At 44.4% G+C, this 18,789-nt stretch overlaps 1 protein-coding gene across 1 annotated transcript in view; it reads right to left on the reverse strand.

The window, feature by feature from the left end:
• noxa1 (NADPH oxidase activator 1) overlaps positions 1-18,789 on the reverse strand; it is a 51,567-nt gene that overhangs the window by 5,698 nt on the left and 27,080 nt on the right. The window contains exons 5-12 of the mRNA XM_084338189.1: positions 17,593-17,727; positions 15,852-15,959; positions 7,175-7,234; positions 7,039-7,076; positions 3,974-4,112; positions 3,802-3,873; positions 814-901; positions 255-427 (exon numbers count right to left, since the gene is read on the reverse strand). Of these exons, the coding sequence (XP_084194315.1) occupies positions 255-427; positions 814-901; positions 3,802-3,873; positions 3,974-4,112; positions 7,039-7,076; positions 7,175-7,234; positions 15,852-15,959; positions 17,593-17,727 (813 nt within the window). The remainder of the gene's footprint in view (positions 1-254; positions 428-813; positions 902-3,801; positions 3,874-3,973; positions 4,113-7,038; positions 7,077-7,174; positions 7,235-15,851; positions 15,960-17,592; positions 17,728-18,789) is intronic.

Below are 18,789 nucleotides of genomic sequence, written 5' to 3' on the forward strand. Positions count from 1 at the left end.
GCCGCGGAAAGCATTTCATCCGGAAGTCCACACGATGTACCTATTTTTAGGAGATGGGGGGGGGGGGGGTTAACCCTTTCACTGCGACAATACAGCAGGTTAACCCTTTCACTGCCACACGACAATGGGTTAACCCTTTCACGACCACACTACAGACGGTTAACCGTCTGTAGTGTGGTAGTGAAAGGGTTAACCTTCTGTAGTGTGGTAGTGAAAGGGATAAAGGAGATAGATGTGGCTTTGTGGCAAGGTACCTGCTCAGCAGCGCTGCCCGTGTCTGTGGTGCTGCCCGTGTCTGTGGTGCTGCCCATGTCTGTGGTGCTGCCCGTGTCTGTGGTGCACTGGTACATGGGTGGCTCCAGGTCCGGCTGGTTCTGCCAGGTGGAAGTGGCGTAGGAGGGAGGTGGGACATCTGCGTCAAATCGCACTGGAGAGAAAACACAGCAGCCTGATAGCATACTTCCTACCATTGGCCTTTCATACTACAATTATAGCCATAGCAGTTGACCCATTTTATGGGGTTCCCCCTCCTCCCTCCTGACTATAAAGGGGTGGTTCTCTCCTCCATTCCTCCTCTTCTCCCTGGTATCCTAGCTAGTAATCTGGAGGAGAGCCTTCTAGCCATTCTCTCCACTATCCTGTATGTATTTGATCTCCGAGTTAATAAATCGTATTAACCGGATCCATTTGACTGAGTAAATTATGCATAATCTACCACAACGCACACAGTCCTTGTGATTCAGTTAGCAGCACTGGAGTTGCATATTAGCACTTTCCCCCGGGCCTTGTGGGGCCATCATGCTGTGAGCTTACCCTGAGGTGGGGCTGGGGGGCTGGGCTGGGTCTGTGGGCGAGCGGGAGGCTTGAGGCCTGGTGGGAGGGGGATTCCAGAGGGAACCCTCTAGGGGATGCAAACACACGGTAGTCAAGGGAACTCCTCTCCGAGCAATTCTTCTCGACGGTAAAACATTTGAAGGGTTTCGTGTTATTATCGTTGTGATACAGCCTAAGGCAATCTGGCATCCGAGAGAACTAAACAATCTTTTAAAAGCTTTTAAAACTTTCCTAAAAAAAAAAAAAATTCTGCAAAGCAACTTTTTCCACCCCAACTGTTTTCCTACCAAGTATCTGGAGAACGATATAGAGATAAAACTCTTCTCGGAGCAGGTCTAAAACTGGGAAATCAGGGAATAGGGAGGTGTGGTGGTTACGTCACTGCTGTTTCCGGCCGGTCCACCTCGCAAAATTGCAACGTATTTGCCCATGGCCCATTTCTAAATCGTCTCGTTTAAAACAGATAAAGCATGAACATTGGCACGGTGTACCTTTCTGTGCGTATTCATCCACAATCTATAGCTCAACATGAAAATATTCGCAATTAATCGTAACTTTTTTTTAATTCAACCAAAAATGCAAGCAACGTTCAAGACAGGGGAGGGAAGAATTGGATATATACGAAATTGGGATGGGAGAAAAATAGAAAATGGGGAGAAAAAGTGGATCAAACAAAAAAAACAATAATGTTAGTGATGTTGTGCAAAAATGGAAAGCTTTCCAATATTCATGAGGCAGAATTGTTACAATAGCCGATGATCCATTTTCCCAGTGATAACTCCCTATACGAGTGGACCTCGCGGGCGGCCCAAACGTCAGACTACACCTCCCTATACGAGTGGACCTCGCGGGCGGCCCAAACGTCAGACTACACCTCCCTATACGAGTGGACCTCGCGGGCGGCCCAAACGTCAGACTACACCTCCCTATACGGGTGGACCTCGCGGGCGGCCCAAACGTCAGACTACACCTCCCTATACGGGTGGACCTCGCGGGCGGTCCAAACGTCAGACTACACCTCCCTATACGGGTGGACCTCGCGGGCGGCCCAAACGTCAGACTACACCTCCTTATACGGGTGGACCTCGCGGGCGGTCCAAACGTCAGACTACACCTCCCTATACGGGTGGACCTCGCGGGCGGTCCAAACGTCAGACTACACCTCCTTATACGGGTGGACCTCGCGGGCGGCCCAAACGTCAGACTACACCTCCTTATACGGGTGGACCTCGCGAGCGGCCCAAACGTCAGACTACACCTCCCTATACGGGTGGACCTCGCGGGCGGCCCAAACGTCAGACTACACCTCCTTATACGGGTGGACCTCGCGGGCGGTCCAAACGTCAGACTACACCTCCCTATACGGGTGGACCTCGCGGGCGGCCCAAACGTCAGACTACACCTCCCTATACGAGTGGACCTCGTGGGCGGTCCAAACGTCAGACTACACCTCACTATACGGGTGGACCTCGCGGGCGGTCCAAACGTCAGACTACACCTCCCTATACGGGTGGACCTCGCGCGCGGCCCAAACGTCAGACTACACCTCCCTATACGGGTGGACCTCGCGAGCGGCCCAAACGTCAGACTACACCTCCCTATACGGGTGGACCTCGCGGGCGGTCCAAACGTCAGACTACACCTCACTATACGGGTGGACCTCGCGGGCGGCCTAAACGTCAGACTACACCTCCCTATACGGGTGGACCTCGCGAGCGGCCCAAACGTCAGACTACACCTCACTATACGGGTGGACCTCGTGGGCGGCCCAAACGTCAGACTACACCTCCCTATACGGGTGGACCTCGCGAGCGGCCCAAACGTCAGACTACACCTCACTATACGGGTGGACCTCGCGGGCGGTCCAAACGTCAGACTACACCTCCCTATACGGGTGGACCTCGCGGGCGGTCCAAACGTCAGACTACACCTCCTTATACGGGTGGACCTCGCGGGCGGTCCAAACGTCAGACTACACCTCCCTATACGGGTGGACCTCGCGGGCGGTCCAAACGTCAGACTACACCTCCCTATACGGGTGGACCTCGCGAGCGGCCCAAACGTCAGACTACACCTCCCTATACGGGTGGACCTCGCGGGCGGTCCAAACGTCAGACTACACCTCCCTATACGGGTGGACCTCGCGGGCGGTCCAAACGTCAGACTACACCTCACTATACGGGTGGACCTCGCGGGCGGTCCAAACGTCAGACTACACCTCCCTATACGGGTGGACCTCGCGGGCGGCCCAAACGTCAGACTACACCTCCCTATACGGGTGGACCTCGCGGGCGGCCCAAACGTCAGACTACACCTCCCTATAGCCCTGATTAAAACCTCAAGCTGTTTCCTTGTTTATAGGTGGCCTCAGCACAACCAGGACTTATCTCTGTCACACAACACAATGAAAGTGCATTAACCCTTTCACTACCACACTACCAAATGGTTAACCCTTTCACCGTGACAATACAGAAGGTTAACCCTTTCACTGCCACACGACAAAATGGTTAACCCTTTCACAACCACACTACAGAAGGTTAACCCTTTCACCGTGACAATACAGAAGGTTAACCCTTTCACTGCCACACGACAAAATGGTGAACCCTTTCACAACCACACTACAGAAGGTTAACCCTTTCACTACCACTCTTAAAGTAGCCATAATAATCCGGAAAGGAAATCAATATATGTCATATGCATGAGTGTAGCTGCAGCCATGTTATTCCAAACGTCTTCCGTTTACTTTGTTTTTGTTTTAAAGGTTTTTATTGATTATGTATGTGATATATGACTGATTTATACTGATTGTTTCATATCTGTATGTGTATATCTGTGAGGACCCCAGGAAGAATAGTCAACACGTCGATGATTACTAATGGGGATCCTAATAAACAAACGTAAACTACCTACTAGGTTAACCTTCTGTAGTGTGGTCGTGAAAGGGTTAAACATCAAGAATATTATTACATTCTCCTTCCTCTTGCCCTTGGACGTCTTGACATCAGCCGGGTCCAGCAGGGTCATGGGCAGAAGACCTCTCTGAAAAGACAAATCAAGACGGTGAAATTGCTACAAGAGAAGAAAAAGAAAAAAAAATGCCTGTCTCAGATATTTGCTTGTTCCTCCTCCTCGTCCTCACCTGTCCGTCGTATATGACGGTCACCATCCCGTCTCTGTCCACCTCGTCGAACACGTACACCATGGCCCCCCCGGGGACAGTCAGCTGACCGGGGCCCCGCCCCATGTAAGGGACACGCATCCGCATGTAACGAGTATCTCTGACGAGACGAACAGAGGAGGAAACACAGTCATTGATGTCATCATGTCATATCACGGACGACACTCCTACACAGAGCCGTCTCTATAGAGACAGGGCGCAAATAGGTCCCGCCCACACACACACAGAGAGAGAGGAAAACATTCCATCACTCCACGAGAGGCAGCCAGACAGAGGGATATAATTCCACACAGGTTCAAGAGTTCTATGGGGCAAAAACTCATTTTTGTATACGGCAGGAGTTCTATGGAACCAATTACCCACCTCTTGCAAAGCACTAGCTACGGAAAGAGGCTTTAAGACCGCTTTGAAAAAGTGACTGGCGTCTGCCTCTATGGGATTCTCCTAGATTGATTGATTGATTTATTTTTTATTTTTGTGTCTTACATACAGGTGTATGCCCAGCCCATATGGGCTTACAAGACACATAACAATAAGTATATAATAATAGTATACTTGACAAATTACTTGACAAATTATGACATATAGACCAAGATGGCCACAAGAAAAAGAAAATACAATAAGACGTAATATAACACAAGCTGTAAGCAATGTATGTAAACAAAGAAACAAGAGGAATTCATATACAATTATATAGGATATAGTGTGTTTTGTCTCAAGTGCCATGCTTTCTCCAAAAATCCTGCAAAACTGAAGATGTCCTCCACAAAAAAACAAACTCAACATACAACTCTCAGACTGCCAAAACAAATCTGGATTTACAATTAGAATTTTCTCAAATAAAACCCTCCTCAAATCGGTGTACAAAGGGCAATAAAAAACAAAATGATATTCATCCTCCACCACTCCCAGATCACATAGAACACACAACCGCCTAGAAGCGAGGAAGGATAGGATGAGTGTTTAAAACTGATGTGTAATGTGTGTTTACAGATGGATCTTTGATTTTATTATTAATTAGACGGACTAACGGGAATGCTGTAGATTAATTGAATTTGATTGTGTATTTGGCTTTGACTTGTTTAATGTAGTGAAATTGTGTGGTTTGTTTTTGTATTTGGGCTTCAGAGTAGCTATACTGTTTCTGCCAGCCAACTGCCCACCTGACATATTTCTTTAACTATAGCTACAGGCATGGGTGTAAAAAGTGATTGGACCTGCAATTATTTATATTATCTATTTATAAAAGAGACCAAAAAAACGGGGGGAACAATAATATAATATTATGTATTCAATATGTTAAGGGAAATAATACGAGTAAAGCTAGCACCGGGTAGTGTGCTTCCTCCTTGGGCACAAGGGTGTCCTTGTTTGACAGTGGAACATTGTCCAACTCTATTTGACAAACTCACAATGACATCAGCAATTCTGTAGATGTCACCATGCATGGTTTGAGTGATTGATTGATTGAAAACTTTATTAACAGATTGCAGAATGGGTACAATACAGTACGGCTCAATACAAACAACTGCTAAGAGGATGAAGACCAGAAAAATACTTTTGTCTCGTTTACATGACACTATGTAACAACCCGTCATCTACACACACACTGAACACACATCCACATGTACACACTCACTTTAAACAAACACTCACCTTACCACTCACTTTACTCACTTTAGACACTTTAACCATTTGGTTGCCGAAAACGTAGGCCTACGTTTCTGTCGCCCAATCGTTGAGTGCCGGAAACGTAGATCTACGTTTTTCTCACTGTATTTATTTTAATCGCTATTGCCATTCATAATTCAGTGGGGCACCTTGTGCATACTGTTCTGAGTGTGTCTGAGCTGGCAGACGGTCTTATACCGCCCTCTAGCGCCTTCGGCCATTATTGCACCCCGTTAGAAACGGTTTAGTTTATTTTCTCTACCGAGCTGTGGCGTGTGGGCGTGTCCTAAACACTCCGGCAAAACACACGCTTGTAGGGATGGTTTGGACTACTGACCCCGCCCGCTCGTTGAAGTGCAATGCCCAACAACGTCGGAGACAGGATCGCTGTGGATAACTGGAATGGCGATCAGATAATTGGATTCTTTTTTTTGCATTACATCGGATACTAGGTAAGGACACTATATATGAAAGCTTGCGCTGATCTGATATTTATTTCTACCGCGATTGAAGCTATCTGTGTTTTATGTGTGTGGCTGTCTGCCGTTGTGTTGCAGGAGGGGGGGGGGGGCGCGCCGGTCTAAACCACACTGCATACTAATGGATAATAATGATGATCTAGCGTTGATTTCAGGAAGATCCAATAATCAGGCGAAAAATTACAACGTGTTTATTGAATTACACAAAAACGCTGTTTTCGCGTCTTTTCCCTGGAATTACTCAGAAGCAACCAAACTATATTCATATTCAAAACGGAAATGTACAGATGAAAAAATAATCAGTTTTTTTGCACGTTGACTGGAAGCAACTCACTGAGACTCGACGGCGTTATTAGATCCATAGCTATACTATAAAATATAGGTTTAGCTCTACAAATTACAACTACGTTTACATGGGGTTAATAGACGGCAAGGCCAGGTCACTTCCTGGAAGGGGCGTGGCACTCAATGTGTTAACACACTTTATATTTATCTATTATTAAAGAGATTTGCACCACATTCATACCTCATTTGCACCCTACCCCAAGTTTTGTACCTCTGCATTCTACCTCACTGTTACTAATTTTACTCTGTATTGTATATTGTATATTATGTATATTGACTTTACCTACTTTTTACTTCTTCATTTGTTTTACTTACTTTATTTTTACTGTAGCACGCTCTCAGGGGCCCATACAGAAACAAGCATTTCATTATAAAGTATTCTGTAATTTGTTCTGACAAATAATAAACAAACTTGAACTGGAACATACAGTAAGGGTCCTCCATTTTCAATTCATTTATGACATACAAATATACGGTAGTGTGTAAGACAGATGTGTTTTTTATTGATTTCACAAGAGTGCCGTTACTCACTCAGCTCCTTCCACCTTGGGCTCATAGAATCCAGGTTTCTATGGAGAGGTCAGAGCAGAGAATTAGACAACACACGGTTGTGATCGATACAGAATGTGAACGGTTTTAGAATGTCGGATCATTTATCGGTCTTTACCTGCTCCCTCAGTGGCTCAAAGCCTCCGAAGTCGTCATTGGGGATCATGGAAGAAATCACCTGCAAGCAAGCATACGTACTGACAGACTTAGTCTCATACTCAAGACTCTTGTGTTAACATCAAGGTATAATAATAATAATAATAATAATATATAATAATAATAATAATAATAATAATAATAATAATAATAATAATAATAATAATAATAATAATAATAATAATAATAATAATAATAATAATAATAATAATAATAATAATAATAATAATAATAATAATAATAATCTTTATTTGTATAGCACCTTTCATACAGAAACTGCAGCTCAAAGTGCTTCACAACAGAAAAGAAGACAGGTATAAAATGTTGCACATAAAGTGCAGAAATATAAAATCACAGTTTTTCACATTAGGATCTAACATCCCATCAGGCCACATTGCTTATGGTTTGATTCAGTTTTAAATAGACAATAATGAAAAGAGTAAGATAGAATAGACAGAGTAAAATAGTGCACATAAAGTGCAGACATAAAATCACAGTTTTTTACAGTGCAATAAAATAGTTCTGGATTACTGTTTAACAGTTGAAAGTCGTCTTTACCTTCCATTTGGTATCCACAGTTTAAAACTTGACAGTCTTCCCTCCTGTTTTATACCCACTTTGACCCTTCAAACCTCCCACTCAGGGCAAACCTCCCTCTCAGGGCGCAGTTCCCTCTCTCAGGGCGCAGTTCCAAGGTATAGGTATTGGAATATCTAAAAGGTTGTGTGGAGGAGGCAATCCAATAGAGGCCTTTCACGGAATGTTTAAAATTCCCCATTTGTCTTCCATGTTGGAAAAAAACAATGGTTGTTACTTGTTAGTAATATGTTCAAAACAATGGCTGCTATGGGTCAATATATAAGAAATACATCAACAAGAAGTGTAGTAAACACAGGCCACAGTGGAACAGGCATTTCATGTTTTTCTACCTACAGTACTCTACTGCTGCACAGAATGTTTTCATTTTCTTTAGGAAATGGTTACCAATGGTTACAGCCAGCCATGTTGAAAGGAAGAGAACTACACACACATTCAGTGAAAGGCTTCTATGAATTTTATGATTTCAAAGCAGATTTTTCTTTTTGGGCAAATAATCATGTAGGCACAGGGTTTTAACCCGTTCACTACCACATTGCCAAAGGGTTAACCCTTTCACTGTGACAATACAGAAGGTTAACCCGTTCACTGCCACACGACAAAGGGTTAACCGTTTCACAACCACACTACATAATGTTATTAGGAAAAGGGTGGTGTTTAGTAGCAAAGAAGCCCTCTCCCCTCTCCCCTAAGTCAATGTGATTTTAAGAGAGGTCATTATAATGGGTGACTTGAACTTGAACTGGGAGGACAAGGCAACAAGGAAGAAGCTCAAGCTAATTACTGACAGTTTTAACTTAACTCAAATGGTTAACACTTTCCGTGCCACACACGAGAATACTCAGGTTTATTTATAGGTGGTTGAAAGCCACTCACGAGATTTCTCTGATTTCTTTTTTAGCGATCTGAAATCATATTGCATCACCCGAGCCTACCCGAGTATAGCCGAGCGGCGCCGGCGATCATTGTGGAAAAAAGCGCCCCCTGTCGTCTCCCAGATGACATAAGGGATTTTGGAATGGACTCAATGAAAATGAATGGGGAAAAAAATCCGGTACTCCACATTTTCCAGTCCACTGATGCAGCCGGGCTTACCACAGTTCATTCTGGAACCTCAGAGCCCCGCTGATCATGGAGTTCTACTGTATCGCGTTGGATCTATACACTTATCGATTTTTTCGAATGGTGATCAGGAATTGGAATATACCAGTTGGATACCATCTGATGTCAGGTAAGGACTCTATGTTATCAGTGTTAGGATAATCAGAGTAAGTTTGATGAAGTTATAAGCTGTTTTGTGAAATGTCCTCTTTCGGTTTCACTGTAAAAGTCAGAGAGGAAATCAACGGGGCGATTATCCGTGCGCGGCCGTAATGTGCTTGCGTGCACGTATAATATTGATCATCTAGCGTTTATTTGAAAACTATTCATAAAAAGGCAGACGAATATCAACGTTGTGGAATATTCCAGTAAAGGACGATTTTCATAGAATGCTCCAGAATGGGCTGTTTTTTATCTGAAAACGGGTGCTTTTCTAAATGCTCTGAAACGGAAATGACGCGATGAAAAAACAATCTGCCTTGACAGCACTGACTGGAAAATAGTCTTTGATAATGCGATGGGCAGATTAGACACATAGCCATAATTTAAAACATAGATTAGGCGATATTAACGTTAACATTGGCGCCGATGGTGGCATTCAGCGGGTAAAAAGGAAAACCTGGCGTGGCGCTCAAAGTGTTAAAGGCCCAACGCGAATAACAAAGAGCACCAGCACTCAGATTGACTTAATATTCACTAATAGACCCGAAAGAATTACAAAAACACACAATATGATAACAGGGCTGTCAGACCATAATATGGTGCTGATATCAAGAAAACTAACAGGCAAGCGGTTCAATACAAATGCTGGGAAAAGTGAATCCTTTGGCATTCCAAAACACAAGCAAGAGAAGTTTAGATTAGCCATACAAAACTTAAACTGGAACGATCTACTGCTTGAAAGTGACCTAGAGACAATTAGTAAAGTTTTTACGGAAAGATTGCAATCTACAATCAATACATTTTCAATTAGGATAAAACGCAAAAATAAGAAACGATTTGGTCAAGAAACTAATGAAGGAACGGGACATTGCTTTAAAAATTGCCACAAAATCAAAGCTGTCTCACGATAGACAAAAAAATTTAATGTTGAGAAACAAAACAACAAGGGAACTGAGAAAAGCAAAAGCAGATGTCTTCATCTCAATTATTGAAAATGCCCACGGTAACTCAAAGGTTATATGGAGTCAGATCAAGAAATTAACTGGTCAAAACAAAGCTGCAATTAAGCCAATTGAACTGAAGGTCAATGACAAAACTTTACAGTATCCGTCTGTGGCCGCAATAGCCCAAAGCTTCGCAGTTCAGGACAGTAGTCCTGATCTGCCATCTACTGTCAATATTTATGAACCAGCAGTCATACCAAAATCAGTCACTGAGATAGAGGTTGCAAATATAATTACATCCCTCAAATCCTCAAGAGCTAAGGATATATATGGCATGGACACACTCATGCTGAAATAGATAAACTCCTCTATAGTGAAGTCACTGACCCATATAATCAATATGGGTTTCAATCAAGGACGTTTTCCTAACCCATGGAAGCCTGCAGTTGTGGTCCCTTTATTAAAAGTGGTGACCCTCTCATGACATCCAATTACAGACCCATCAGTATTCTACCCATAGTGTCCAAGGTGTTTGAAAAACTGATTGCCAAACAGGTCACTGATCATCTCAATAACAGCTCCTTCCCACTGCACCCAATGCAATTTGGATTCAGGGCTAACCATTCAACAGAAACAGCAACATGCTTCTTTTTAGAGACAGTCAAGGCTTCAATGGACAGGGGTGGGGTTGTGGGGGCTGTGTTCCCTGATCTAAGGAAAGCTTTTGACACTGTTAACCATACTATTCTACTCCAAAAGCTGGTCAATTTCAACTTCTCCATAGAGTTCCTCAACCTCTTCAAATTATACCTTTCATTCCGTTCCCAACTTGTCAAAATTGAAAATCATAAATCTACTGCCATCTGTATGTCAACTGGTGTCCCACAGGGCTCTGTCTTGGGTCCAATCCTGTTCAGCATGTACATTAACGATTTGCCTTCTGTGTGTGGCCAATGTGATGTACTGATGTATGCTGATGATACAGTGATCTTTACACACGGTAAAACCACAGAAGAGGTTGCAACAAAATTTTCTAATGTCATGGTGAATGTCACATCCTGGCTTAAGAACAGCCGTTTACAATTGAATGTCTCTAAGACTGTCTGTATGTTCTTCTCCATGGGCCACAGAGAAGTTGCAGAGCAGGATATCTTCATCTCCGGTCAGAAATTACAGGTAGTATCAGAATATAAGTATTTAGGATTACACATAGACCCAAACCTTAGCTTCAAAAATCACATAAAAAAAGTCTGCAATAAGGTAAAGTTCAGCCTATCAAACTTCAGGTACATAAGAAACTTCCTTTCAACAGAGGCAGCAAAGCTATATTTTCATTCAATGGTTCTTTCCCACATCACATACTGTTTGATAACCTGGTCCAATTCACATTCCACCATTCTGAAACCACTTCAATCACTTTACAAACAAGCAATAAAAATTCTAGACAAGAAACCATTCAGGTACCATCATTGTCACATTCTAAAAAAAATATATAATCTACTCAGTTGGGAAAACCTGACCCTATATCAAAACGTCTGTCTAGTTTTTAAAATAAAGTGTGGATTGGCTCCTCTTCCTTTGTCCGGTTTCATCAACCTCAAGTCTGCCTCAACCAGGAATACTAGAGGTGCGGCAAGGGGGGACTGTACAATCCCTTTCAAAAAAAGTGTATTTTGGCCAGGCCGTCTTCTCATACAGAGCATCCCACCAATGGAACTCAATTCCTCAAACAATTAGAGTGTCCACGTCATACCATTCATTCAAGTGCAGGGTTAGGGTATGGCTCATTGAAAATCAGAACTGTCAACACTGAGGTGTCTGTATGTGTATATGTGTGTGTGGATATGGTGCGTCTGTCTATGTCTGGGTCTCTTAATATGTCATGATGTGCTCTGTCCTTGTGTCCATGACTGTATTGTGACCTGTATCCCCACTATGTCTATGTGCTTTTGTTGTGTTTTTATTCTAATGTATTTATCTTGATTTTATTCTGTTTTTATTGCTAAACCTTTTTTCACACAGGATTTTAGCCTGTACCTTCTGGCAGGGGGACTGCCAATGGAAATTAGCCTTTTGGAAAAAATTGGGTGCATTTACATTTGTAAAATGTTTTATTAATGTACACTGTCCCCCTTGAACAAATAAAGTAAACCTAAACCTAAACCCTACCAAGTCAAGTCAAGAGTTTTAATTGTCACGGCATACAGGTATACAATGAAATGCGGCTGGTCTTGCCCGCGACGATGTGCAATACAGTGGTACAACATATAATAGAATCCGAAAAAAATACAGTGGTACAACATATTAATAGAATCCAGTAAAAAACAACAGTGCAATAAACAGGTACATGGTGTGCCATCTCGGTATCTGTACATAGTATTTACAGAGCATATAGGACATGCTAGGTAGCTTTAGTAGTGCAATACACTGTTCCTGATGTTATACTAATTTAAAGTGGCCTTTCCTCTGGCCATAAGTGTGCGTATGTGCGGCATGAGTGTTAAAGTGGCTGCTAGTGTGTGAGCGTGCTCAGCGTGCGTGTCGTGTATGTGCTTGTGTGTGCTTGTGTGTGGATAGTTCAGTTTCTGTGTCTCTCAATGTTCATTGTTCAAGGCTCTGATGGCCTGGGGGAAGAAGCTTAGCCTAAGCCTCTCCGTCCTAGTAGCTGGGGTTCGCAGGCGTCTGCCTGACCTCAGCAGCTGGAACAGGCTGTTATTGGGGTGGTGGGGGTCTTTCATTATCCTGCAGGCTCTGGATTTGCACCTCTTGTTGTATAGAGCCTGCAGGGGAGGTAGCGCAATACCCGTGGTACGCTCGGCTGAGCGCACCACTCTCTGTAGGGCCTTCTTGTCCTGTGCCGTGCTGTTCCCATACCAGGCAGTGATGTTTCCGGTCAAGATGCTCTCTACAGCTCCTGAGTAGAAGGACTGGAGTATCTTCCCCGATACTCTGAACTTCCTTAACTGTCTCAGGTGGTAGAGGCGCTGCTTCGCTTTCTTTACTACTGTGTCTATGTGTGTTGACCATGTCAGATCCTCTGAGATGTGGACCCCCAGGTACTTGAAGCTGCTCACCCTGTCCACGGTAGCCCCGTTAATCATCAGTGGTGTGTGTGTCTCCTGCTGTCCTCTCCTATAATCCACGATCAGCTCCTTGGTTTTACCAATGTTCAGGAGCAGGCTGTTGTCCTGGCACCAACGTTCCAGTACCTCAACCTCCTCTCGGTAGGCCTTCTCGTCGTTGTCCGAGATCAGCCCCACCACCACCGTGTCGTCGGCGAACTTCACTATGGAGTTGGAGCTGAACTTGGCCACACAATCGTGTGTGTAGAGCGAGTACAGCAGGGGGCTTAGAACACAGCCCTGGGGGGACCCGATACTCAGGGTGATGGTGTTGGAGGTCTGACCCCCCACCCTGACCGCCTGGGGTCTTTCACTCAGAAAGTCCAGTACCCAGGCGCTCAGGGCGGAGCTCAGACCTAGCTCGATCAGCTTGTCCACCAGTCTGGTGGGGACTATGGTGTTGAACGCTGAGCTGTAGTCAATGAACAACAGTCTCACATAGCCCCCCTTCTGACGGTCAAGGTGGGAGAGAGTGCTGTGCAGTACCTGGGAGACCGCGTCGTCAGTGGACCTGTTTGTCCTGTATGCAAATTGCATAGGGTCCATATCACTGGGGAGAGAGGCACAAATGTGGTCCTTGACCACCCTCTCGAAACATTTCATGACCACAGAGGTGAGTGCCACCGGTCTGTAGTCATTTGGGCATGTTGGGGAGGGTTTCTTCGGTACAGGAATGATGGTAGACATCTTGAAGCAGGCAGGGACTACTGACTCCGCCAGGGATTGATTATATATGGCGGTGAACACCGGGGCAAGCTGGTTTGCACAGGACTTAAGTATGCGTCCTGTTATACCATCTGGACCCGCAGCCTTCCTGGTGTTCACCTGCATAAATGCTCTTCTCACACTGTGTTCCGACAACGAGAGAGCGCCCCCGCCCCCCCGCGGTTGCCCCCCCCCCTCCACAACAGCCGGTGCGCCAGTGGCGTCCCTAGCCAGAGGGCTAGCGGCGACACTGTCTACACCGAACCGAGCGTAGAAGGAGTTGAGTTTGTCCGCGAGAGAGGCGTCGTCGCTCCCCATTTCGGGGGCGCTGACTTTGTAGTCAGTTATTGTCTTCAGTCCCCTCCACAAGCCTCTTGTGTCATTTTGTGCCATTTGTGTCTCCAGTTTCTCAGCATATGTCCTCTTAGCAAGTTTAACAGCCTTGCGCAGAGTGTAGACTGAAGCCTTGTACTCTTCCATATTTCCTGACTCTCTGCCCAGGTTATAAGCCGTGGTGCGTGAGTTCAGGGCTGTTCTTATAGTGCTGTCCACCCAAGGTTTCTGGTTTGGGAAAACCCGCGCCTTCTTTGTGAGGACAATACCGTCTGCCACAGTCATCAACAGCCATCAACAACTACTGGTGTAGTGATCTTGAGCAAGGCACCTCCAGTCTGGCCACTCAGTAGAATAACGTGGTTGTACTAGGCAGGTCCCAGGGGTGAATGTGTGGGAGTACGAGGCAGGAGTGTTGTTGAAAAGTAGCATATACTCAGCAAACCTTCACAGCAATAATAGCCATGTTTTTCCAATATTATATCGATACAGTCACAGCAAGTACGTTTTACAAAGATGTCTTGCTTGACAATCCCATTTTGCTAAAATAAAAATGATTGGGCTGAGGGGAACATACTTAACCCTTTCACTACCAACGGGTTAACCCTTTCACAGCCACACTACAGAAGGTTTAACCTTTTCACTACCACACTACAGAAGGTTAACCCTTTTACTACCCCTACATAAGGTTAACCCTTTCACTACCACACTACAGACGGTTAACCTTTCACTACCACACTACAGAAGGTTAACCTTTCACTACCACACTACAGAAGGTTAACCCTTTCACTACCCCTACAGAAGGTTAACCTTTCACTACCACACTACAGAAGGTTAACCCTTTCACTACCCCTACATAAGGTTAACCCTTTCACTACCACACTACAGACGGTTAACCTTTCACTACCACACTACATAAGGTTAACCTTTCACTACCACACTACAGAAGGTTAACCCTTTCACTACCACACTACAGAAGGTTAACCTTTCACTACCACACTACAGAAGGTTAACCCTTCATTACCACGCTACAGAAGGTTAACCCTTTCACTACCACACTATAGAAGGTTAACCTTTCACTACCACACTACAGAAGGTTAACCTTTCACTACCACACTACAGAAGGTTAACCTTTCACTACCACACTACAGAAGGTTAACCCTTTCACTACCACACTACAGAAGGTAAACCCTTTCACTACCACACTACAGACTGTTAACCCTTTCACTACCACACTACAGAAGGTTAACCTTTCACTACCACACTACAGAAGGTTAACCCTTTCACTACCACACTACAGACTGTTAACCCTTTCACTGCCACACTACAGAAGGTTAACCTTTCACTACCACACTACAGAAGGTTAACCCTTTCACTACCACACTACAGACTGTTAACCCTTTCACTACCACACTACAGAAGGTTAACCTTTCACTACCACACTACAGAAGGCTAACCTTTCACTACCACACTACAGAAGGTTAACCCTTTCACTACCACACTACAGAAGGTTAACCTTTCACTACCACACTACAGAAGGTTAACCCTTTCACTACCACACTACAGAAGGTTAACCTTTCACTACCACACTACAGACGGTTAACATCTCTTTTTAATACATTTGGTCGTCATATTGTCCCTAAGCAAAACAAAACACAACACAGAGTTCCCGTACCTTTGATTTGCCCAGAAAGTCTCTCTGCTGGAGCTGCTCCACGTCCTGCTTCCTGGGCCGGAACACCTCTCCCTCGGGGACCAGGAGGGGCGTGGGGACCTCCCCTCTCTGGGGGGCGCACGCACACATTCACAATCTTTATTCATGTCCACATTAATACAATGTCTAAAGGACACAAATATTATCAGTGCAATTGGACATTTAGGGCGGTACCGAATGGCATTTTTTAACATTCGAAGCTTCTATTGAAGTATATTCTATGACATAATCCCAAAAAAATGCAAAGAATATATATATATTTCTTTTTTATAAATATCCTCAAACTAAATCCTAAATTCTTTTAATAACGTGAGATTAATCTGATTCAATTAGTCTTTTTTATTATTAAATGAACTTTCTTTAATGAATATAAATCATCAGTTTCGTCAACATAAATAATCCAATAAGGGCACGGTTGGGCGGCTGATTGGCGCAGTCGGCAAGGCGCTCGACACTAACGCAGGAGACGCTGGGTTGGAGCCCAGCTCTCGGCGTCGCTACCGGCTGGCCGGTCGTTCATACTAACACAATTGGCAGTATTAAAGGGTGGGAAAGCCGGTGGGTGGGGATTGGACGTTGTGGACAGCGACTCCTACATGTCGATTTGGTGACGCCGGTGCGGCGGAAGCAGGAAGTGACGGGGGCAGCGTGAGCCTCCCACACGTTACTCCTCGCCACTGAGAGTTCGAGCTGCTGCGGTGAAAAGATGCGACAGGCTGCCTCCTCGTGTACCGGAGGGGACACGTAATGCAAGGCTTCTGTCCTCACTACAGCCAACCAGTGGGAGGCATTATTCTAGCAGCGTTCGAGACGGGGGAGGGTAGAATTGGATATACGAAATTGGGATGGGAGAAAAATAGAAAATGGGGAGAAAAAGTTGATCACAAGAAGGGTACGGTTGGTACGAAAGTGATGGTGACGTCTTGATGGAGCGCCAAGCGGATGCAAATAGGCTACATCATTTATGATAAATGCTTTATTTAAATGTTTATGACGAGTCATATACTATAAATAATAGTATAATACTATAATATTAGTGTAGCCTAATCTTTATCTGCAACTGTGAATAAAAAACCCATTGGTTTAAATAGACACATAAGAAACATAAAAAATATATAATTTTTTTTAATAAAATATTCGAATGTTGATTTATAATTCGAATGTCAACATTATGAATGAAGCTTCGAAGCTTCGAACTATTCGGTACAGCCATTACATTCGTGCCCAAATTGGCAATCAAAGTTACACACACACATAGGATGATGAACCAGACGAGCAGCACACAGCTCATGGGTACAGAGAGCAGCGTCTTCTCCAAATTGCACGGCTTCCAATAATTGCTGACACTGAGCAATATCTTGCTAGCTGTTTGGCTCTTCCCTTCGGAAGACCGGCCATCTGAAGGCCTCTAACACCCAACTTATGAACATGACCCAGATTTATAAAAAAAATAAATAAAAAATCTTGATTCAGGCTTCCAAATATGAAGACTAAAATGTTACAGTTGTAGCCCAGTTGTGATATGGTAATGCTCGAACAGTTGATACTTCAACATAATTTTGGTTGTAAAGGCTTCCCCACACACACGCACACACACACACACACATATATACACACACACAGAATTGAGTAATGAAAGACGTGGTCATCAAAGTTGAAAGTTGTATAATCGTACAGAAACTGTGGAGGTTCTGAAACTCACGGTGATGCCGTCCAGAGCCAGGTCCACATTGCCCGCTCTGCCCCCTCCCTTCTCCTGCGAGGCGGACGCCAGGATGTCACGGGCCTGGTCCCACTGGCCCATTTGACAATGCACGGCTGCAGCGTTATACAAGACCTGACCCGACAACCAATAGAGCGTTACAGCCTCATCCCGTTACATCTCTCCACATGTTCGTACCAGTACTCTTATTATTAATGCATTTTGTTGGATTTAAAGGGGAACTCCAACATTTTGGGAAATTTGCTTATTTAACATATTCCCTGGAGTTAGACAAGAAGATACATACCTTTTTTGTCTCTGTGCGTGCATTTTAGCTTTGGGAATAGACGCTCCGTTAGCATAGCTTAGCTTCATCACTGGAAGTGAGGCAGGACAGTAGCCTTACAGTGCCTTACAGTGTATTGCAAGGTCTGACATTGACCAAACTTGATATGCATGACCTTGGTGGGCTCTAGGTCAACTCCTGAAAAGGGGGTCAATGTCAGACTTTGCAATCAAAAGTTAGGGGGCTAATAACCCTTGCCATAATTTCAGTGCGCCCCCTAACTTTTGATTGCAAGGTCTGACATTGACCCCCTTTTCAGGAGTTGACCTAGAGCCCACCAAGGTCATGCATATCAAATTTGGTCAATGTCAGACCTTGCAATACACTGTAAGGCACTGTAAGGCTACTGTCCTGCCTCACTTCCAGTGATGAAGCTAAGCTATGCTAACGGAGCGTCTATTCCCAAAGCTAAAATGCACGCACAGAGACAAAAAAGGTATGTATCTTCTTGTCTAACTCCAGGGAAGATGTTAAATAAGCTAATTTCCCAAAATGTTGGAGTTCCCCTTTAACCTCAAGTGAAGCTCTAACTGGTCTTACAGGAAGCGCACTGCCTGTGAGCTGCCACTAGGGGCAGAGTGGCTAAAGATGATCTTAAAACTATTCTTGTTTCAAGATGTTTTTTCGTGTGTGGAGAAAGTTTTCACAATCTTGAAACAAGTACAATGAGGATTAATACAAGATTAAAAAAAATCCCTCGCTAAACTGGTCTTTTTTGCTGGTTTTCTCATCACCTCAATGTCTATAGTAAAGATAAAAATAGCCCCATTCAATCCAAACCTCTACATCTGTCATTGGGGTGAATGGAGCCTGTGCTGCTCCAGTCTCCTTGGTGGTAGAATCTGTAATGG

The sequence above is a fragment of the Notolepis coatsorum genome (assembly GCF_963971535.1).
Source record: "Notolepis coatsorum genome assembly, chromosome: 2".
NCBI lineage: Eukaryota > Metazoa > Chordata > Actinopteri > Aulopiformes > Paralepididae > Notolepis > Notolepis coatsorum.